The sequence below is a fragment of the Octopus sinensis genome, linkage group LG19, assembly GCF_006345805.1.
Source record: "Octopus sinensis linkage group LG19, ASM634580v1, whole genome shotgun sequence".
In the NCBI taxonomy this organism is placed as follows: Eukaryota; Metazoa; Mollusca; class Cephalopoda; order Octopoda; family Octopodidae; genus Octopus; species Octopus sinensis.
Genome location: NC_043015.1, coordinates 17,909,196 through 17,933,281, shown reverse-complemented (window position 1 = coordinate 17,933,281; position 24,086 = coordinate 17,909,196). Strand labels below are relative to the sequence as shown.

Genomic DNA, 24,086 nt, shown 5'->3' with positions numbered 1-24,086 from the left:
TCTTAAAACTAACTTATAGAATCTATCGAATTTAGTTTATGTACTTAAACATAATTCCAAAATATACTTTTTATTTAATATTTCAATCTTTATTCTATTAATGGTAATTGTTGTTGTGATAACAAAATAGAATGATTGATTCACTAAATATCTTCTTGTGTCTATACTGATTCATTTTTAAAATTTTTTTCAATTTCAGCCAGACTGGGAAAAGACTAATGGCCAAGTGTCGTATGTTGCTGCAAGAAAATGAGGATTTGGGGAAACTTATCGCATCTGGCAGGACAGCAAAGCTTGAGGGAGAAATAGCCCTGGAGAAGACACTTGTTCAAGAAATGAAGAAGAACCAGGCCGGTTAGTTCATCTGCTATTGTAAAATTGTATCTTTGTTTACTATTTAATATTTTTATAACATAACTATTGGTGAGGAACTAATTGGCTATATACAAAAGAAGTGTTTCTTATACTGAGTGGGAGAATTGGCATCAGCTGATATTTCAGAAACTTTTTGCGGCTAACATCACAATGACATTATTGTTATACCAGTGAACAGGCAATGAACATGGATAGTCACAATAATTACTTGTTAAATTTTAATATAGGTAGCAGTAGGTGTGAGTACTGGTGTATTTGTCTATTGATGTACAGTCAGTGTTTGATTGACTCTTAGTTTAGAGACATTACTTTTAGACTTGCTATCATATAGGCATTCTTTTATTTGTGTGTATATGTGTATATGCTTGCATATATGTGTATGAATGTATGTGTGCATATATGTTAACTTGTTCATGTATAGTGTGTTTATGCTTGCCTGTATATATGTTTGTCCCTGTATATGCTTGCCTCTGTATGTATGTGTTTTATGTTCATTTATTAATTTTGCATTTTTTTAATGCTATCAAGGGTTAAACAAATATATTGTTGAAGCATTGGTTTATAGCTAGCTACCCTTCCTGTCAATAAACCTTTCTTGTTTTTCAAGTAAGTGATCTTTTATTTCATGTCATTAAAAGCATAAAGTGAGCAGACAATTTGTTGACAGAAGAAACAACAGCAACACCATTTGTAATTTATGACTTCCATAGAATGTAAATGTAAACACACACAAACATAATTATCATCCTCATTTGACCATCCATTTGACCCAACAGAGGGACCAGCTATCCGAGTTGATAGTTCCGTGGTAGCTAAGGCAATTAGAAGCATGAAGACAGGGAAAGCCCCAGGCCCATCAGGAATTACTGCAGAGATGCTCAAAATATCTGGCAGTGTCGACTATAACCTAGTCACCCGTATAGTCAACCAGGTGATACACGAAGGAGTCATACCCAATGACTGGTGTAGCAGCATACTAGTCAACTGCTACAAAGGTAAAGGTGATGCCCTAGATACAAATAATTACAGAGGTATCAAGCTGTTGGATCAGGTAATGAAAGTTACAGAGAGGTTCATAGCCCAACTAATTAGAGAGAGAGTTAGTTTAGATGAGATGCAGTTTGGGTTCGTGCCAGGGAAAAGCACCACTGATACTATATTCCTGGTAAGGCAGCTGCAGGAGAAATACCTAGCCAAAGATAAGCCCCTGTACCTGGCTTTCGTTGACATGGAGAAAGCCTTTGGTAGGGTTCCCCGATCCCTCATCTGGTGGTCAATGAGGAAACTAGGGACAGATGAATGGCTGGTGGGGGCTGTGCAAGCCATGTACAGAGATGCCGTAAGTAAGGTTAGGGTTGGCAACATGTACACAGAAGAATTCAAAGTAGAGGTTGGGGTCCACCAGGGTTCAGTACTCAGCCCCCTCCTATTTATCATAGTCCTCCAGGCAATTGTGGAGGAATTCAAGACAGGTTGCCCCTGGGAGCTCCTCTATGCTGACGACCTCGCTTTAATTGCTGAGTCACTATCAGAACTGGAGGAGAAGTTCCAGGTGTGGAAGGAGGGTTTAGAATCGAGGGGCCTTAGAGTCAACCTAGCTAAAACCAAAGTACTAATAAGTAGGAAGGTAGACAATCCACAAATGTCCTCAGGAAGATGGCCCTGCTCGATCTGTAGAAAAGGTGTAGGTAGAAACTCTATAAGATGTACCCAGTGTAAGCTATGGACACATAAGAGGTGCAGCAATGTCAAAGGTAGGCTAACTGGGAAGATAGTTTTTGTATGTGGCAGATGCTCGGGAGCATTGACCTCCGAAAATCTGCAGAAAACAACTTCCGTCACTTTCCAGGGGGAAAAACTAGAAGTAGTTGATAGCTTCCGTTATCTAGGTGACCAAGTCAGTAGTGGGGGTGGGTGCACTGAGAGTGTAACTGCTAGAATAAGAATAGCCTGGGCAAAGTTTAGGGAGCTCTTACCTCTGCTGGTGACTAAAGGCCTCTCGCTCAGAGTAAAAGGCAGACTGTATGATGCATGTGTACGAACTGCCATGCTACTTGGCAGTGAAACATGGGCTGTGACTGCTGAGGACATGCGTAAGCTCATGAGGAATGAAGCCAGTATGCTCCGATGGATGTGTAATGTCAGTGTACTTACTCGACAGAACGTTAGTTCCTTGAAAGAAATGTTGTACCTAAGAAGCATCAGTTGTGGTGTGCAAGAGAGACGATTGCGCTGGTATGGTCATGTGGCGAGAATGGATGAAGATAGGTGTGTGAGAAAGTGCCAATCCCTTGCAGTTGAGGGAACCCGTGGAAGAGGTAGACCCAGGAAAACCTGGGACGAGGTGGTGAAGCACGACCTTCGAACGTTAGGTCTCACCATGGAAATGACTAGAGACCGAGACCTATGGAAGTATGCTGTGCGTGAGAAGACCCGGCAAGACTAGTGAAGCCATAACCCGTGGCCCCTACCTGGGACGTAGTCAGTCCACCTGTGCATACCTTCCTTCTTGTGACACTTGTGAAGACCTGTTGAGGCAAGTGAAAATCAAATCAAATCAAATCAAATCAAACCAAATCAAAATAGATGAACATCAATGGAATTTGTATCCTTGTGGCACATAAGAATACCATCCAAACGTGACCGTAGCCAGTACCGCATCGGTGGCCTCCGTGCTGTGGACACGTAACAAACACCATCCGAGCGTGGCCGTTCGCCAGCCTCGTCTGGCACCTGTGTCGGTGGCACATAAGAAAACACCATCCGAGCGTGGCCGTCTGCCAGCCTCGTCTGGCACCTGTGTCGTTGGCACATAAAAAACACCATCCGAGCGTGGCTGTATGCCAGCCTCATCTGGCACCTGTGTCAGTGGCACATAAAAAACACCATCCAAGCGTGGCCGTCTGCCAGCCTCGTCTGGCACATAAAATCACCCACTACACTCTCGGAGTGGTTGGCGTTAGGAAGGGCATCCAGCTGTAGAAACACTGCCAGATCTGACTGGCCTGGCACAGCCTTCGGGCTTGCCAGACCCCAGTTGAACCGTCCAACCCATGCTAGCATGGAAAGCTGACGTTAAACGATGATGATGATGATGATTTAATGTCTGCATTCCATTATGGCATGGGCTGGATAGTTTGACAAGAGATGGCAAGCCAGAGAACTGTGTCAATCTCCAGTGTGTGTTTTGGCATCTTTTCTAAAGTTGGATACCCTTCCTAATTCCAGCCACTTTATGGAGTGTTCTTAGTACATTTTTTTGTGGCACTGGTATTAGTCTCTAAGTAACTTGCAAGAAAAGATCCCCCTAGCTGAGTGTAAGTACACTATTGAGGGAGGTGGCTTTATGTCAGATGTAGAGAGGTAAAGTATGATAAAAAGATAAGAACATGTGTCTTGCTGTAGAGGAGATACAAAATACATAGCTACCCCAGCAGGAAAGGGAGAAAGCATGGTGGAGATGAGCTATTAGGGTATAAGGTCCAAGAAGTAAGATCAAGAGAAAATAGATACAGAGAATCAAAGATGGCTGGGTGAACAGGTTTGTGAGAGAGTGAAAGATTGTGTCACATAGTTAGAGACAGGGCTAAAGGTAAATACAGTCAGTCAATGGTGAAAATGGCTGGAAGTGTGAGCAGTGGTGAATCTTGGTTTGGGGGTAGTTAAATGTGTGTGCATACATGTGTGTCTGTATGTGCATATATATATGTGTGTGTGTGTGTGTGTATATATATATATATATATATATATATATGATGCAGCATAAAAATAATCCTTTTGCTTGTCCAGCAGTCCCTATTGAGTCACATAAGCAGAGATAAAAGTTTTTGTTGTATTTTCCAAGACTAGTCCTAAGCTCAAGTATTCTGTCACGTACTCTGTCCACCTTGGTCACTTTATCCACCCATTTTTTTGCTAAAAATATGTCTACACTCGGGACCAGATTTAAACCATGGAGGATCCAGGGCTCTTCAAATTCAGTGGACCCCCTCATACACAAGAATTAAAATCTTGGAAAATTAGCCAATTATAATCTCAAAATTCATGTATCACATGTTAGCAGAGAATGTCACTTTATAGATACACTTTTCAAAATTGAAAATGTTGTTTTATAGATACACTTTTCAGAATTGAAACTTTTTTCTCACACATCCACTTTTGTGAAAAGTATAATACAATGAAGGAAGGAAGAGCAGGGTAAGATATTTTTCTCTGGTGCAAGTAACAAATGTTTCAGAATGTAGAATATGATAAAATGACAGAAAATTACAAAAAAGAAAAGTATATCATTTTAGTGATTGTTGCTGTTCCAAAGGCTGTGTGTGCGTGTGAGGGGGGGGGGGGACAAACATTCAAAGACATGGGTTTTTTAAATTTTTGTTTTAAAAGAGCTTGTGTGAAAGAAAGGGAAAATCCTGACATAACTGGAGAAATTCCAACATATATGACAGCTATTCCAAATGTATGCTTTTCCAGTTTCCTGTAAGTAGTGGGGCACAATGAGTAATATTTACTACATTTTTCATCATTGAGAAAAAAAAAATTTTTACACATGTTCACTACCAAACAAAACTACATCAGCCAAGCAAATGACCTCTAAATGCATTAAAAACACTGTGACATATTTAGAGTACTATTTCAGAAAATTATCTCTGTTCTCTTTGAGCATATAAAAGACAAATTTAGATGGGGCAAAATGAGTAAGACACGATTAAGTAAATGCTCCTTCATTTCTCCAGAATTGCATTTGATAAAAAATTCATACATATCAATATCGATTACTAGACACCACAAAGATTTCATTAAATTAACGAAACTCAACGTAAGATATTCTCTATAGTCTCTTCATAATCTGTGGGAATGGCTCTCAGCAGAATTCTGGTTGAAGCACCTCATAACCTCTCATAACCTTTTTTAATTTTTTGGAATATTCAGAAACTTTTTGCGAATTTGCATTCTACAAAAGGGAATTCATATGACTGAGAAAAAAATTTTTTTGATTTTTCAAAATTTAAAAATGTTACCATCTAGTATTATTACTACTTATATCTTGTTTAGAGATTTTAGAGCTAGCTACTTTGCTCGTTATGAGATCAGTGGTTGTCTGCCACTTCTCTGTTTATATATTGTGAGTAGGGACTGCCATCTCTAGCAGGCAGGTATCCAGAGACCATGGTCTACTGGTCTTGCCAAGCTGGAGGGGAGTGATTTGCTCCCTTACTCACACCATATCAGACACAGGTTGTGCATCATTAACCAGCTGGAAAAGATGTTTTCCTGGGGTTAAAATGTAGTAACACTGTTTTGTATAACACAGCCATGTTATAGTGGTAAAAGAATGTTACCATCTAGTATTTTATCTACTTATATGTCATTTAGAGATTTTAGAACTAGCTACTTTACTCATTAAAAAAATTTTTATTATTTGAATTTTTTTAAAAATCAGTCTAAAATACAGACAGTACGGATTTTTTGCTTAAATCCCAGCAATAAATCATTAAATGTGTTTATGGGAAGAAAGATACTGAAAAACATCAATACATCAGAGTGACAAACAAACAAGGAGCGTACCAGATTGTTGTGAGATGTGCTAAAAATAACAACTAAATAACCCTTAAATCACACACAAAAATTTATTTTGGTTTCTTTCATAGTCCTATGAATTCACAAAAATTCCACCTGGTTCTCTTCCTGATACATTTATGCACCATGTTCGTTAAGGAGAAGAAATTATTAAAATTAGTCATTACTCATTTTGTTCCAATTTTGCATTTTTTTTTTTTTGAACATTGAAAATGATCAAATTGGACATTAATATAGTAAAAATATTGCTTGTTAAACACCAAAAAATATGTAAATATTTGATTAGCATCTTCAATTACATATCTGACTATGTTTCAAACTCTCTCTACTGCAACAGCATCTAAGGTGACCAATGTTTACTCCCAAAAAGATGATGCAACAGTGCAAAATGCTGATGCATTACTTGCAATGTAATGGTTTCAAACAGGTAGTGAGAAATTAAGAAATTGGTAATTACTCATTTTGCCCAGTTACCCTCATAAAAAATACTGAAAAAGAAAAAAAGATTCAATTTAATGAAAACCATGTGAACATAAATGCAATAATTCTAAAGCTGAAAAATGCTTTGAGCTGTTGAGAGACATAATTTGATAATTAAAACAAAATTCAAATTTTAAATTTTGGAACATTCCTTACTTACCCTTTCCTAAAATAAGACCAGTTTTCAATGCCTCACTAAAATAATGAAATTTACATGTAACAATTTTTGTGTGTGCATGTTTGTGTGTGTGTGTGAGTGCATGTGTATGTGTGCCATTATTTGCCATCATTCATTACTCACTCATGCGTTAAAACAAGGAATTAAACTTCTTTCTTTCAATCTAATTCTTTATCTCTATATATATTCATATACGCAAACACACCCATATATTCATTCATTCATTTTCAAGAGTGGTAGATTTTTCCTTTTCTCTGTCATAGCAACAATAGTCCCCGAAAGGAAATTGTATGGGGGTTGATGACGCTAAAGTAGAAAAAGTTTAGCTACTTTTGGGACTGGTAGGAAATTTTTTTTTTATTGTTGTCGCTAAAGTGGAAAAATTTATAGTTATTTATCATTAAAGAGATTCCATTACATTTTTTCAAGATGTTTATAATTTGAAAGACAGCCTCTTTGTACAAGATTACCGGGAAGTGAATGGGCCTTCTTACCATATCCTTCATAGGAAGGGACCCCATTGTCAAAGGGGGTCTGAGGCAATTACACCCTTGGCACCCTCATAAATTCGGCCATGCCTGCACTCCCACACTATCACTGTTGCCTTCCCAGAAGATTTGATACCTCTGTTCTTTGTGAGGTGTCTGACTTAGAACTGCCTCCATCTTGCCTCTTGCACAAGGCACACTTCTACATGTCTATGTTCTAGATTTCAACAATCTCACCAGACCTACCTATCAATGTATATACATTGACTGTAGCTGCCCTAAGGATGTGTACTAGATGGTAAAAGTGAGTAGGGAGCTGCAGTATAGATTTCAGCAGCTGAAAAAGAAGTTTACAGGGAAGTTTGCCTGTGAGCAAACTGCTCTTACACATTATCAGCTACACAGATATAATATTACTGTTCAGCTGAACCACCATTCACCCAGATCCTTAATCATTGAAGGCCAGGTAAATAAAATAAAAGAATAATAATTGGCTGCATTGGGTAATATCATGTACTTCTAGCAGTAGATAGGGGATGGAAAAATAGAGATGAGTGTCTGTAAATCTCTGAGTGGTTCATAAATAACTTACTATGGAGTGAGAAAATAATGCTTGAGGGTTTTTCTACTTCAGACAATATAATGCTTAAATACATGCATATATTCTGAAAAAAAGACTATATTCTTGGCCTCAAATGAATTATGAATGAGAAAATGGATTGCAAACATTTATATAAGTACATATTGTGTGAATGTTAATACATTCTAAAGGAAAAAACTGTACTCCTGGCCTCAGGAAGACATGGGACAAGGAAGTGAAGCATGATCTTTGAACATTGGGCCTCATGGAGGCACTGATTAGTGATTGAGACCTTTTTGGCAATATGCCATGCTTGAGAAAACCTGTCAAGCCAAATGAAATCGTAGTTGTGGCTGATGCCAGTGTCACATACCTGGTACCCATGCAGGTGGCATGTAAAAAGTACCTTTTAAGCATTAGGCCTCATGGAGCAATGTGGCCAATGCTGGTGTCGTGTAACTGGCACTTGTGCTGGTGGCACGTATAAGCACCTTTCATGCTTTGAGCCTCATGAGTGCAATGTGGCCAATGCCAGTGTTGCGTTGGGCCTCATGGAGGTAATGACAAATGATCGAGACCATTGACAATATGCCATGCTTCAGTTGAAGACCCATCAAGTCAAGTGAAATTCTAGTCATGGCAGATACTAGTATCATGCAACTAGCACTCGTACCAGTAGCATGTAAAAGCACCTATTACACTCTCAGAGTGGTTGGCATTAAGAAGGACATCCAGCTGTAGAAACCATGCCAAATCAGACTGGAGTCTGGTGCAGCCCCTCAGCTTGCCAGCCCTGGTCAAAATGTCCAACCTATGCCAGCATGAACAACAGATGTTAAATGTTGATAATGGATTGCATTGGTGAAACATCAAATGGATGTTCTTTCTCTTAAATATGTAATATTTAAGAGAGGGAAAGAAAGCAGTTTGTATAACTTCAATATTTGTAGATCTCAGTTAGCAAGCAATATATATTTACATGATGGGTTTCTTTCAGTTTCCGTCTACCAAATTCACTCACAGAGCTTTAGGTGTGTGTATATACTATATGCCTTCTAGTATTGAATTGAATACATTTAGCTGTTATTTCAAATAATTTTCTTGTCCTTTTTTCTTCTCTCTCTCTCTCTCTCTCTCTCTCTCTCTCTATATATATATATATATATATATATATATATGCAGTATCTTTTTAAAAGTTATTATCTACCCAGTGGAGGTATTTTTAAGAAGTTAGTAGCATTTGTACAGTACTTTAAATTTGTAAACCTATTAGTTATGGAAAAATTCTCTCAAATATAAATTTAGCATTTTTGTCATATTTGAGGAAAGTTTCTCTTCTTCCAGACTGTATTACACTCTGTCGGTTTGGGAATGAGAGTTGCAGTTAATAATACCTTTGATATTTCAATTCTGGTCAATGTTTGCTATATTAATCTAATAGCTGATGTTATGTTGGCATAGTTATTGGAATTATTATTGTGACATAAATACGGGTGTGGCTGTGTAGCTTGCTTCCCAATCATGTGGTCTTGAGTTCAGTTCCACTGTGAGGCACCTCGAGCTTCTTCCACTATAGCTCCAGGCCATCCAAAGCCCTGTGAGTGGATGTGGTAGGTGGAAACTAAAAGAAGCCTGTTGTGTATGTGTGTGCATTTTAAATTTGCTTACGGTAACCTTTTGAATATGCAAATAAAGCTCCTATTCCATTATGCCAGTTACCATCTAATGATGCTGACTAATAAGCCAGTTTTTCAGGGTTGCATCAAGTTATATTGACATGATGTAGGATAGATATAATAATAATAGCAATAATCCTAGGATGAAATTTATAAACTTTTAATGCATTGTTATGCATATTTCCACAAATCACATGATTTTTAAGATCACAGTCCTTTTTCCTGGGATGATTACCCTGTCAAAGGCATTCTCCATGTCAAAGCCAGGTACAGAGGTTTATCTTTGGCTAGGTATTTCTCTTGCAGCTGTCTTACCAGAAATATAGCATCACTGGTGCTTTTCCCTGGCACAAACCCAAACTGCATCTCATCTAGACTGACTCTCTCCCTAACTAGTTGGGCTATGACCCTTCATTACCTGAGCCAACAACTTGATACCTCTGTAATTATTTGTATCTGAAGCGTCACCTTAACGTTTGTAGCAATTGACTATGGTGCTGCTACACCAGTCATTGGGTATGACTCCTTGCATCATTTGGTTAACTATATGGGTGACTAGGCTATAGCCAACACCACCAGATATTTTGAGCATCTCTGTGGTGATTCCTGATGGGCTGGGGGCTTTCCTTGTTTTCATACTTTTAATTGCTTTATCTACCAAGGTACTGTCAACTTGGATAGCTGGTCCCTCTGTTGGGTCGACATTCGGCAGACTCTCTTTCTCCCATTCATTATCTTTATTCAGCAACCTTTCATAGTGGCATCTCCAAACCTCTCTCTTTGCAGCCTTTTTTAATGCAAGTAAACCATCATCCATGCGAACACATTTTTCTCCTACAACATCACGATTCTCTCTCACACACTGTCTTGCAACACGAAATACCTCAAGTCTTTGGTCCTCACAGCGCAGAACATTGGCAAATTTTTTCTTATCTGCTTCCCCTCTGGCTAAATAAACCTGTCTCCTAGCTTCCGTTCTGGCAGTCTGATACAGTTCCTTGCTACCACCGTTCTTCCAGTCCTTCCAAGTCTGTTTCTTTTGTCTAATAGCCTTGTCAAGAACATTGTTCCACCACCACATTACCTTGGGTTGAGAGGGGACTTTGCACCATTCACAGATCAGGTCAGTGGCCCTCAGCAGGTTGTCCTGTAGAAACCTCCAGTTGTCTTCCACATCATGTGATGCTATATCTCCCATTTCATGAAAGGCTTCAAGTAATATGTCTCTAAATCTCTGTCCATTTGCAGGATCTTTAAGCTTCTAGACCCCTCTCCTCCATGCTGGTCATCTCTTGGGCATCCATTTAGCCCTGAACCTGAAGTTGCTAACTACTAGTCTATGTTGTGGGGTACATTCTTCACCTGGGAAGGTTTTGGCATTTATAAGCAGCCATCTTTCCCTTTTTCTGGCAAGGATGTAGTTAATCTGACTAGTATGTCTGCCAGAACAGTAGGTGACTAGGTGACTGGCAGGTTTCCTGAAGTTAGTATTGCAAACCATAAGATCATTTGCATCACAGAACTCCAACAGCCTGGTTCCCTCCTCATTGCAGGAACCAAAACCATAGTCTCCATGTATGCCATAGAAGCCCCCTGAATGTCCATTGAAGTCACCAGCCACAAAGAGAAGGCCCTGTCATTCGTCAGTGAGGTAGTCTGTAAGAGGGTGTCATAAAATCGGTCTTTCTGTCCATCGGGTAGCCCTGGCTGAGGGGCATAGGCCGAGATAATGGTTGCTAACCCATGATGGAGCACTAATCTAATCTTAAGTATTCTATCGCATACTCTGACTACCTCGATTACCTTATCAACCTTCTATGTTACATATCTGTAGCTCCTCCTTCTTCTCATTAAATTTCTCAAGTCCCTAAATTCCTGACCATTTAGAAGATCCTTAAGTTTCCAAGTCCTTCTTTTCCAAACCAGTGTGTGCTTCTTGGAATCCTTCTAGCCTGAAGTCCAAAGTCACTAATAACTAATATATGCTGGGGGGTACATTCTTCACTCGGGGATGTCTTTGCATTTATGAGCAACTATGTACCATGCTTTCTGATGAGAATGTAATCAATCTGGCTAGCATGGTCACCCAATTGATAGGTGACTGGCTTCCTAGCAGACACACCTGGGGAACATAGGCAGAGATAATTGTTGCCGTACTAATCTGAAAAACTAGCCTAAGCTTAAGTACTCTATTGTGCACTCTGACTACTTCAATGACCTTATCAACCCATTTCTCTGCCTAAAGTATGCCCACCCACCTACCTTGTCACTGTTACCTTCTCAGAAGATTTTATACCTATTTGTCTTGCCCATGAGGAACCTGACTGGAGCTCCCCTTCACCTAACTTCTTGAATGCAGCAAACATCAACACCTCCTTTCAAGCATCTCAACGCTCTTCCTTTCAATGAGCCTACATTAATGATACCAACTCTGAAATGTGGAAGGGAACATGCAAGGGTGGGTATGGCATTCACCATCTGAAAAGAAGGTTTCAATAAACGTTTGAAAACAGACATATCATATCAGTTGTTCTCGCATTAATCTACCATTATTCATTCACGTAAAAATTTGCTGCTTTTATTGGAAGTGAATGTAATATAAGCACTATTCATACAAATGTAAAAAGATAAGTAATTAAATATAACAGCTAATTGGTCAATTCGTTTGTAAGTAACAAGGAAATAGGGGGTTTGTTAATTGACTAAATAAGTAACACAGTCTCCTTTTAATGCATGCAGTAACATGAATAAGACTACTGATGGGGGAGGGGGGCTATGAGAGCCTTCTGGTACAGTGGACAGACTTCCAGTACTGGTGGTGGGGGCAGAGCCATGATAGCTTTCTTGTACAGAGGAGAAATTTCCGGTACAGAGGAGAGATTTCCTTTGTACCGGAAATCTTTCGTCTATACTGGAATTCTCTTCTCTGTACCAGAAAGCTCTCAGCTGTTATAAATGAAATAGGTTTTTAAACTTTTTGTAACTGTATTTCTATTGACATATACTGTTTTGTTACTATTTAATTTGTTAAATAATGAAGAATTTAGTAACTTCCTCGTTATTAAGCTGGTGTCAAGAACAAATTACCATAAAATTTTGATGGAAGATTTATAATTTACTTCGTTTTTGTATCTGGTTTGCAAGGTTCATTATGGGAACTTGTGCGTTGAAGCAAATTAGGTTGTATCTGGAGAGACTCGTGTTTGATTTCCACTCATTTATTATTTATATTTTTTCTTCCAAAATTTTCGTTGCTTTTACAACTTTGTCAATGGATGTTGATTCCATCTGTTATTGGAGCTGCATTCTGTTTTGTCTGTTTGTGTGCATGTGTGCTTATGTATGCACTTATGTATCTGTGTGTATGCATATATGTGTGGAGTGTGTATGTGTGTATATATGATCATGTGTTTCCATCTCCTTTTGTGTGTGTGTGTGTGTGTGTGTGTGTGTGTGTGCTTGTCTTACCTACAGAATTTTGTATGGTGTTATCCATATAAATCCATGAGGTGGTTATAATCAAAATAAGCAACAAGAATAACTTCGGTAATTTGGTACAATTGTTTCACGCTACATCATTTTATTAAATGTTGTAAGTATTACAACAGTTTTAAAATGCTGAGCACTCATCAGCCATTAATAGAGGTTTTCCATTAATACATAATTTTCATATCAATTGATAACATTATAGAGGAGGTAGATATATAGACAAAGATGTGGATTTAAATTTTAAGAACATTTAAGATAGTGGAGTTTATCAACTGACTGAAAAATATTCAGTTGTTTTGAACTGCTAGAAGGATTTGAAATGAGGTAGAGAGAAAGGGTTGTCACACTACAGATGCCTTTTACTACTATTTGGCAAACAGATTTAGCATTAGGAAAACTAGGTTAATGTCAAATGGTTACAATGACCACTCATAGAGAATGCAGAGATTTTTTAAAACTTATATACATCAACTTTATAATTAGCTGATAGGTATGTGTGTGTGTGTATGTATTTACCTACATAACAGCCTAACAGTGATCTAAATTTATAATTTAGATCACTTTAAAACAGTCTGTGTCATAGAACCAGTGGTGAGTGGTCTCAGGTAGGCTAACAATATTAACATTTTGTTTTAATATTTTTTTCTTTTTTTTTTTCATGCAGATTTAGACGAATTCTTGGCTGAGATTGATGAAGATGTTGAGGGTATGCAGAGCATGATATATTTATTGCAGCAACAGTTAAAAGAGTCCAAAGAACAGATGAACCAACTAAAAGAAGAAAATAAAAAGCTCAAAGCTCTTGTTCCTGTAAATGAAACTGAATGTGAACCAGCCAGTGAACAGTCAAGCTCTCCAGCTATTTCTAGTGTAGCTAGAACAGAACAATCTGAGACACCAGTAACTGTTGCAGACAATGTGATGTCTCAGCTAGATTCTAACAATGGTACAATTGCAGAAAGTGTTCAACCACAGGCCCAAGACATACTAACGACTGATGACTATTCCCCACCCATGTTTGTTAATAAAGACAGTAAATACATTGGTGCTACTGATAATGATAGTAGTGTAGATAATAATGATGATGATGATAATGATGATGATGATGATGACGATGATGATGATGAGGGTGATAATGATGATGGTGATGATGATGATGATGATGACGAGGAGGAGGAGGAGGATTTAGAGGAGGAGGAAGAGGAGGATAGTTGTGATAACAACACCATTACCAACACTAATATTGTGGAAAACAACATTAGTTTAGCAGAAAATGTTGTTGAAGAAACAATAAATATGGAAATAGATTCTGTTGTTGATAATAGCATTCCTGCTGAGGAACCTTGTGAACTTGACAACAAGTGTAAAACTGATGAAGAAGCATGTGACAGATTGACACCTCACAGTGCAGGTTCATCTCCAACTGCGGATCCCAGCTCTTCTGAGACTGACATTACTGTGTCAACTACACAAATTAGTTCATTGAATTCAGTGGTTGTGCACTCCCCAACAACTGTACTGTCATCTGAAAGGGTGCCATCTCCTTTATTAAATCATAATTCTGGTTCCAGTCACTTCCAAACTTCCCCTCTTCCTGTTAAATTTGGCACTTATGAAGTGGATCAAAGTATGAGTCCAATTGCTAAAGATTTAACTGAAGAGACAGTTGAACAGACACCTATGGATACATCTGAGACTGTTAGTGATGAGGCTTTAACTGCTGAAAGTTCCCTCTTAAACAGCCACAATAACAAGTGGACAGACAAAACTAGCAGTAATATTGTTTGTGAAGAGACAAGCCCAGTATCAGGCAATAATGGTACTATATCAGTGATGTCAGAAGATGAAGACAACTAATCAAATTGGCTTTTAAATATTCTTCATTCCATTTGTTTTTAGTCATGTTATTTTCTTCATTTTTATTGTCACTTTTTTATGTCCCCACAAAAGATCACAATTCCAACTATTTCATCTTTATCCATTTGTCTCTGTCCTCTTTGATATTTGTAAGAAACCACTTTTACATATATGTAGTGTTCCTGAAACTGCCACTAAGATTCAGTAATTGGAAATGCAGAAGCAATTCCAGAGATGTTTTTTTTTTCTTTTTGTTTGAATAAATTTCAGTGAATGACTTTGACCCTACTTATCCTTGTTGTCAATCATTAAATATTTTTTCTGTTAATTTCTAAATAGTTCTCTCTGATGTTAATCTCTAGATGGTATTATCTCCCCAGCATGTTAATATATGCAGGTTCTCCCTCTACCTATGATTCTTTTCAATCCTCACAATTGCCAGTGATACCTATCCAGCTTTTTTTTACATCACAGTAATGTCACATTTTGATCTTTACTTATTTATGATATCAGAAATGCTACACAGTTTCAATTGTCCAATTCATGTATCAGCTATTTTAGATGTTGCAAATTTAGTCTATCAAATCTTAAACTTGGTTTCTTAAGTTAATGTATCTCAGAAAAATGAAGATTAAAGAAGTAATATAATACATTTTATCTAAAACATAGCTTATTTAATATTGCAAAAGGAGTTATCTTAATTTCAGTAGCTATCATTATTATTTTAGGAACACTACTTGTTCCTTACATAGGTTTTGTGTTCAGTCCCAACTCATAGCCAAATGATACTTGTGGAATTATTTTGTTGCTTGTAATATACATGTATCAGTTTCTGACTTCATTACACTGGCTTACAGGCAAAATTTTTTACAGTTAACCAAACTGTAGTTGTCCCTCAAAGTTGGCAGCAAAGGCCATGTGTGATGTCTATTAAAAACCCAATTAAGTTTACTCAAAACTATTACAGCTTCTTTCTAATTTTCTCTGTGACAGAACAAACATCAACAAACTATTGATATACTTTGACCTTTAATCTGTCTCCAATTTTTGTCACTTTGGAAGTATGATGTCGAATTGGTTTTCTTTTTATATTTTTTCAATTTCAAGTTCTTATTTTATACTCAGTATATACTAGAAACAATGTATATCTGAAAATGTGAAGAAATTAGATATTATTATATAGGACTTCAATGTGTTTTTTAGCAAGTGATTGCATCTCATATTACAACTAAGCGGGTCTAATGACCTCAATCTTTCAACTGTCCACAAGAACTGAAGCTGCTTCTGCAGCTATTGGACTCCACAACTGAATCAATCTTATCTCTCATCTAGGTCATCTCATAGGATGCCCCAAGACTGTTTCCACACATTTTCCCCATTCATCTCAATCTTCCGTAATGGTCCTCAGCTCCTGTACCCCTTCCATACCAGTATCTTTCCGCAAGTTGTTGATATAGGTCATCTTCCTCTTTCCTTTCTTGGTTCTTCCTTCTGTTGGTTGCCAGATCACTAGCTTGTTAGCAATTTCATCAGTGTGTCTGATGCAGTGTCCATCTAGCCTCATTCTTCTATGCTGTATCTTCAATGCTACTTTTGGTAGTCCCTGGTATAAGTCGGCATTTGTTGTATGACTCTTCCAGGAGACATTGAGTGCCATTCTAAGCACCCTTGCATAACAACCATCCAACTGCTTCTTCAATGCTTTAGTGAGTGTCCCTGTTTCAGCCCTGTGTAGAACAGACTCCACTGTTGCCAGAAACAACCTCACTTTCAATTTCCTTGCTAACTTTGAACTCCAGACCTTTCTCAATTTATGGCATGCGCGCCAGGCTAGAGCTTTCCTTGCTACAATGTCTTTTTCAGTATTTTGTGTCCACACACCAAGGTATTTGAAATTTTCAACTACCTTCAGTGACTTACCATCTCTCACTTTCACTGACACAGCCATTTCGTGGCTGAATACTTGCAACTCTGTTTTGTTTGCATTGCAGTACAATCCTACTTTCCCTGATTCCTGCTCTAATCTGCTCAGCACCTCCTGTGCCTGATCTGTCCTCTCTGTTAGTAATGCCAGGTCATCAGCATAGTTTAGGTCAGTTACTGTTACTGCTTGATGCCATCTACTTCTTTGCCTATGCAGTTTGAATCCCAGTTCTTCTTCCTTGTTCTCATACCTTCTACACATTACATAGTCCAGAACAATGGCAAAGAGGTGTTAGCGTGTCGCCTTGTAATACTCTGGCTTTGATTTCAAAGTATTCCATCTCTCCATCAGGAGTGATCACATTCGCTCTGGTGTTCTCATACAACTTACCTATTACTCTCAGAAGTCTTGGTGGAATATCATATGCTTTAAGTATCTTCATTATCATTCCTCTATTTACTGAATCAAAAACCTTTTTAAAGTCTACATGGATAATGATAGCCTTCCTGTTATGGCTCTTAACTCCCTCTATCATTCTTCTAAGTGCAACAATGTGAGATGTTGTTGACCGTCCTGATCTGAATCCATTTTGATTTGGTCAGAATTGTTTGTCTATCTTAGGTAGCATTCAGTTAAGTTTCATCTTGTTGACCATTTTTGCAACACTGGTTGCTCTGTAATTCCCTCTGTAATTCCCAGTATCACTTAGGTCTGCAGTTTTGGGCAGTGGTAGCAAGTCTATCTTAGACCATTGTTCTGGCTTCACATTGTCATTTAGTAGTTTGTTTGCAAATTCAAGGATAATGTTACCTAAATCACATCTTTTTAGTACTTCTGATGGGATGTTGTTAGGACCAGTTTGTTTTCCTTCTTTCAAGTTACTTGTAGCGCTTTCTATTTCTTGTTTTGTGAAGTCTCCATCCTCAATTTGCAAACCGTCAAGTATCTTTGCTAATTCTTCATTTACTGTTTCACTGTCCACTTCTGGATCCTTCCCGAGTAAGTTGTAGAAATGAGTGTTCCACTTCTTGAAGGAGTTAATCAGCCTCCAGCCTTCTCCATGCTTACTCTTTGTGCTTGCATTTTCAACCTTAGAGAGCATTTCATCCAGTTCTTCTTGAATCTCTTGGTACATTTGTTTTAGACCCTCTTTCTTTCTTTGTAAAGTTTATTTAGTATCATTGTTGGCAGCTCTTTGATAGTTGCTGAATGCCTCTTGTACTTCACTGCATGCTTTCTCTACCCTAGGATCATCAGATAACTTTCTCCATTTCATCCTCTTCTTTATCAGTATCAGTTTTGCTGCTGCTTCCTCATTTTATTGCACAAACTTGCCATCTTGCTCTGTAACAGTGTCCCTGTTGTTGGATAATTCAGCAAATCTGTTACACACTGTAACTATATAAAGCTGTTGAAGTTCTGTATTTCGCAATGTAAACCAATCGTGGCATTTTTTCCTTGCAGGAGTGTTGCTTGTACATAGTCTAAGATGTAGTCTGGCTGTCACTAAGTGATAGTCACCCCTAAGCTGCTAAAGCTGTTATATGCATCTACATTGTGTACAGAATTTTTCCATTTCTTATTAATTAGTATATAATCAATTTGGGTCTTGCTACCATTCATGTCAGAGGTAAATACCCATTGTTTTCCTTTCTTTTTCTTGAATAGAGTGTTAGTGATGCGAAGATTACATTCTGCCGCATGATTCAGGAGAAGCTGATCATTTTTGTTGGTTTCCTTATGGAATGTGTAGCGGACTGCATCCTCGCCTAAATGAGCATTAAAATCACTGCAATCTATGGTAACATGGTGTTTTGGTATTTCATCAGTGACATTTGTCAGTGTTTCGTAGAGCTCCTCTGCATCCTTGCTTCCCATTGTGGGTGCATAATTAACAACTACCGTGGTTGGTGGTTTTCCATTGAACGTAGCTGTGACTATTCTGTCATTTACTGGTATTACTTCAGCCAATGCTTTCTCTGCCAAACCGTTGATTACTAATCCTACCCCTCCTGCTGCAGCACCATTAATACTTCTCCATGCACTTGTTGTTATCAGTGTGTAGCCTTCAAGTCATTCAATGAGAGTTGGGTCTTCTTCATGCACTATCTTGTGTTCAACTACTCCAAGGATGTTTAGTTTGCATTTGTTAAAGTTGTTAGCCATCTCCAGATGTTTCTCTTTTTCCCTAACTGTTCTTACATTGACTGTTCCAATTTGCTGGTACTTTTTACTGTTCATAAGTTTGATTCCTCTGTTCTCATCATCAGCTACTTCTCTTCCAGCTGGATTTAAAGAAGTACCTTCATCAGTCTTTATGCAACTTGCTTGAACATTTGGAACTTCTGAGTCAGGGGCGCTAACCCTGGTGCTGTTAATGTGTTGATTCATATGGGTTTCAGTTGCTATAGGAGTCACAGGGCACTGGTCCATGTGGTCCCACAGTTTCCATCTAACTAGGAATATAAAGGGTCTCGTCCACTGTTTTGTATTCAAGATCCTCTGCATGACATCCTGCTAGTTCAAAGCCAGGAATTTGATCTGTTAGGTCCTGCTGATAGCTAAATCCATGCCCTGCTGCCAATTCTTTGATTTATTGTCGTTAAGGCTTTGTCTGTCTCCTACCCTTCGACCTGTCTGGCCTGGTAAGACCTGCCTGAAGATTTCTCTCCCTCTAGCATAGCTTTCTGGGTCAATGGAGCACACAGGTACTTCACCACAACAAGGTACTTGAATTGGCCGTTGACTACACAGTAGTTCTTCCACTGTTTGACAGGTCTTATTTTTCGTCCCACAGGGTGTCCAACAATCACCCTCCTCACCAAGCAAGCTTGTTGGGATTGCCAATTTAGTCAGACGACCCAACTGAATCAAACATCATCGTTTAACGTCTGTTTTCCATGCTTGCATGGGTTGGACGGTTTGACTGGGGACTGGCAAGCCAGGAGGCCACACTAGATTCCAATCTGATCTGGCTATGTTTCTACAGCTGGATGCCCTTCCTAACACCAACCACTCCGAGAGTGTAGTGGGTGCTTTTTATGTGCCACTTGGCATGAGAGCCAGTCAGGCAGCACCGGCATCGGCCATGTACGGATGGTGCTTTTTACGTGCTACCAGCACAGGAGCCAGTCAGGGCGGTGGGCCTGGCATCAAACACGTTTGGATGGTGTTTTTTACATGCCACTGGAGTGGGAGCCAGTCAGGTGGCACTGGCATTGGCCTCAACTACAATTTCCATTTGATTTTGATTTTACTTGACTCAATAGGTCTCCTCAAGCATGGCGAGTCACCCAACAATTCAAAAGTACTTTTTAAATGGGCTGGTTATGCGACACTAGTGTAGGTTACGGCTGTGATCTCATTTTACTTGCTGGGTCTTCTCAATCACAGCATATCTCCAGAGATCTTGGTCTTTTGTCATTGCCTCTGTGAGGCCCAATGTTCGGACGTCATGCTTCACCACCTCATCCCATGTCTTCCTGGGTCTCCCTCTTCCATGGGTTCCTTTCACTGTTAGGGAGTGACACTTCTTCACACAGCTCTCCTCATCCATATGCAGCACATGACCATACCAGTGCAGTCGTCTCTCTGGTAAGCTACATCTGATGTTTCTTATGTCCAACATTTCTCTCAGGGTGCTTACACTCTGTCATGTGTGCACACTGACATTACACATCCAGCAGATCATACTAGCTTCATTTCTTTCAAGTCTATGCATGTCTTCAGCTGTCACGGCCCATGTTTCACTGCTGTGTAGCATGGCAGTTTGCACACATGCATCATACAATCTACCTTTCACACTGAGCAAGAGGCCCTTTGTCACCAGTAGAGGTAGGAGCTTTCTGAACTTTGCCCAGGCTATTCTTATTCTAGTGGCAATGCTCTCCGAGCATCCATCCCTACTACAGACTTGGTCATTTGGGTAGTGGAAGCTATCAACTGCTTCTAGTTTCTCATCCTGGCATGTGATGGAATCAGTTTTCTGAGCATATTTATTGCCCCTGTGCATCTGCCGCACACAAAAGCTATCTTTCTGGTTAACCTTTTGATGTTGCTGCACCTCTTATGCGTCCATAGCTTACAGTAGATACATCTGGAGTTTCTGCCTACACCTTTTCTACAGATCAAGCAGGGCCATCTACCTGAAGGGGTTTGTGATGTGTTCGCCTTCCTATTTTCTAGGACTTTGGTTTTTGCATCATTGATTCTAAACCTTGCTTCCACACCTGAAATTTCTTTTCTAGTTCTGGTAGTGATTCCTCTGTTATTGCCTAGAGGACTATGATGAATAATAGGAGACTGAGGGCTGATCCTTGGTGAACCCCTGCTTCTACCCGGAATTCTTCACTATGCTCATTGCCGAACCTTACCTTACTAATGACATCCCTGTACAGGGCCTATACAGCTCTTATTAACCACTCGTCAATCCCAAGTTTCCGCATCGCCCACCAGATAAGGGACCAGGGGACCCTGTCAAAGGCTTTCTTCAAGTCAACAAAAGCCAAGTATCGGAGTTTATCTTTGGCTATATATTTCTCCTGCAGTTGCCGTAAAAGGAATATAGCATCAGTGCTGCTTCTACCTGGCACAAAACCGAACTGCATCTCATCTAAGCATACTCTCTCCCTAATTAGTTGGACAATGACCTTCATCACCTGATCCAGCAGATACCCCTGTAGTTATTTCTATCTAAAGCATCACTTTTACCTTTGTAGCAGTTGACTATGGTGTTGCTTTGCCAGTCATTAGGTATGACTCTTTCGTGAACTACCTGGTGTACAATACAGGTGACTAGGCCATAACAAACACCAGATATTTTAAGCATCTCAGCAGTGACTCCTGATGAGCCAGGAGCTTTTTCTGACTTCATATCCTTAATTGCTTTGTCTACCAGGGTGCTATCTATTTGGGTAGCTGGTCCCTCTAATGAGTCAACATCTGGCAGGCTCTCCTCCTCCCATGCATTTTCCACATCCAGCGGTCTTTCATAATGGCTTCCCCAAACCTCTTTCTTTGCAGAATCATTAAAAGCAAGTGCACCATCATCCATGCGGAACATTTCTCTTCTGTGACATCGCAATTTTCTCACACACTGTCTTGCAATCTTTGATCTTCACGTCGCTGAATATTGGCAAACTTCTTTTCTGCTTCTCCTTTGGCTATGTAAACCTGTCACCCAGCCTCCTTTCAGGCTATCTGGTACACTTCCCTGCTACCCCTACTCTTCCATGCCCGTTTCTTTGCTCTAATGGCCTTGTCTACAGTATTATTCCACCACAACGTTACTCTAGCTCTGGAAGAGACTTTGTAACAGCTGCAGATTTGGACTGTGGCACTCAGTAAACTGTTCTGTAGGAATTTCCAGTTACCCTCTATGTCCGAAGTCTGTAGCACCTCCTTTCTTTCATCAAATTTCTCAATGAGGATGTCCCTAAATCTCTGACCATGTGAAGGGTTCTTTAGCTTCCAAATCCTTCTTTTCTGGATAGGTCTACTTCTTGACATTATTCTGGCCTCGAGCCTAAAGTCACTAATAACTAGTTTATGCTGGGGGGTGGATTTCTCACCAGGGAGGGTCTTTGTATTTAAGAGCAACCCTGCATCCTGCTGTCTGGTGAGGATGAAATTAATCTGGCTAGCAGATTCGCCTGATTGATACGTTATCAGGTGGCTGTCTGGCTTCCTGAAGTTAGTGTTGCAGATTAATAGGTTGCATGCCCAAATATGTTTTGTAAGTTATGAGTGTGTTGTATATTCTTTCATGGTATTATAACAATTTTTCACTGTGATTACTTAACATCACTTCCATTATTTTAATGATCATTAAAATAATGTGTCATAGAATAAGGTGTCGGAAGAATAAGGTGGATGAGAAATTTTTTTCCCAACCAAGCTCTTTGATCTCCTGTGATGTGATCTTTGCAGTGTAGGGTCGCGCATTGTCCTGATGAAACATCACTCCTTTTCGATTCACTAAAGCAGGTCGTTTTTTTCTTCAAAGCTTGGTTCAAGCACTCTAATTGCTGACAGTAGACTTGAGCATTGATTGTTGCATTAGGTGCTAACAATTCAAAGTGAATTACTCCTTTGCAATCCCACCAGATAGAGGGAAGAACATTTTTTCCATGAAGTTCCCTTCTCGGTTGTGGTTAAACTTTTTCCCTTTTACTAAGTCACTGTTTATGACATTTAACATTTTGATAGAAGACCCGTTTTCGTCCCCAGTCACAAGTCTATCCAAAAAGGGCAAAACGAGTTCACAAGATTGGAGAGAAGAGCAGATGTCAACTCAGGATTTGTGGTTGCTTTCGGACAATTTATGAGGCACCTATTTTCCAAGTTTAGGAACCTTTCCAAGTTGCTGAAGATGACAATGAACAGTTGTATGGTTTGAACTAAGCTTTATTACCAATTCTTCAACTGATAATGCAGGATTTTCTTCAAGTAATGTCTCAAGGAGCTTATCATCAAACTCAACTGGACATCCTGTTCAATCTTCATCTTCAAGGCTGAAATCTTCACTTCTGAATTTTGCAAACCATCTTCTGTTAGTTCTTTCATTCAAGCATTCTTTCCCATAAACTGAGTGTATGTTCTGAGTCGCTTCGGCTGCAGAGTTTCTTTTTTTATACTCATAAAGCATTACGTGCCTTAAATGATCTTTGGATACTTCCATGTTAGAAAGGGTTTTAATCAAAGAAATTTTAATTCTATTATTTTGTAAAATGCATAAAAATAATTTTTAATTCCATTAGACATTCTAAAATACTATTAAATTTAATTCAATTTTAAAAAAGGTAAAATCACACAATCAAATGAATGATAACAGAGATGAATAATTAAATAAAAGAATGAGAACATTACTTCATTGCTGTTGTGTCTGGGGAGAGTCATTTTCTTTTTGTGCCTTATAATGTAACACACTCACCGGTAAAATTTCCAATTATTTCTTATTTTTATTTTCCTAAAATTTTCGTTGCGTCTTTTTAAGAAAATAAAAATAAGAAATAAGTGGAAATTTTACCGGTGAGTGTGTTACATTATAAGGCACAAAAAGAAAATGACTCTCCCCAGACAACAGAATATGAACTCATATAAAGAATCTTGCAAACCAAATCCAAAACGAAATTACTTCATTGCAAAATCATCAGCTGAAACATAATTTGAAAAACAAAAGAATATCCTAAGAATACAGCCTCAACAGACTTCAGCCATGTCCCTGCTGTATTCTTGACATATTCATTTGTTTTTAAAATTATGTTTTGTCTGGTGATTACAGTTTTTTTGCAATGAAGTAATGTTCTCATTCTATTTAAAAGATGTGTAAGAAACAGCTGTAATGAACTGACAATTATCCATTGTTTGTTATTATTGATTTGATTATAATACACCATTAGAATTTATGACACATCGGACACCCTGGAGTATACCAACAACATATAATTTAGGCACT

The 24,086-nt window shown here is 38.8% G+C and overlaps 2 protein-coding genes across 2 annotated transcripts in view; one reads left to right on the top strand and one right to left on the bottom strand.

The window, feature by feature from the left end:
- The window catches only part of LOC115222364 (pre-mRNA-splicing regulator WTAP), a 232,987-nt gene extending 217,993 nt beyond the window's left edge, over positions 1-14,994 (top strand). The window contains exons 7-8 of the mRNA XM_029792561.2: positions 200-354; positions 13,514-14,994. Of these exons, the coding sequence (XP_029648421.1) occupies positions 200-354; positions 13,514-14,706 (1,348 nt within the window). The 3' untranslated portion in view covers positions 14,707-14,994. The remainder of the gene's footprint in view (positions 1-199; positions 355-13,513) is intronic.
- Positions 14,995-16,090: 1,096 nt separating this feature from the next.
- LOC115222343 lies at positions 16,091-16,891 on the bottom strand. The gene has a single exon (XM_029792531.1). It carries the CDS (start codon positions 16,889-16,891, stop codon positions 16,091-16,093), a length of 801 nt encoding a protein of 266 aa, XP_029648391.1.
- Positions 16,892-24,086: the final 7,195 nt, after the last annotated feature.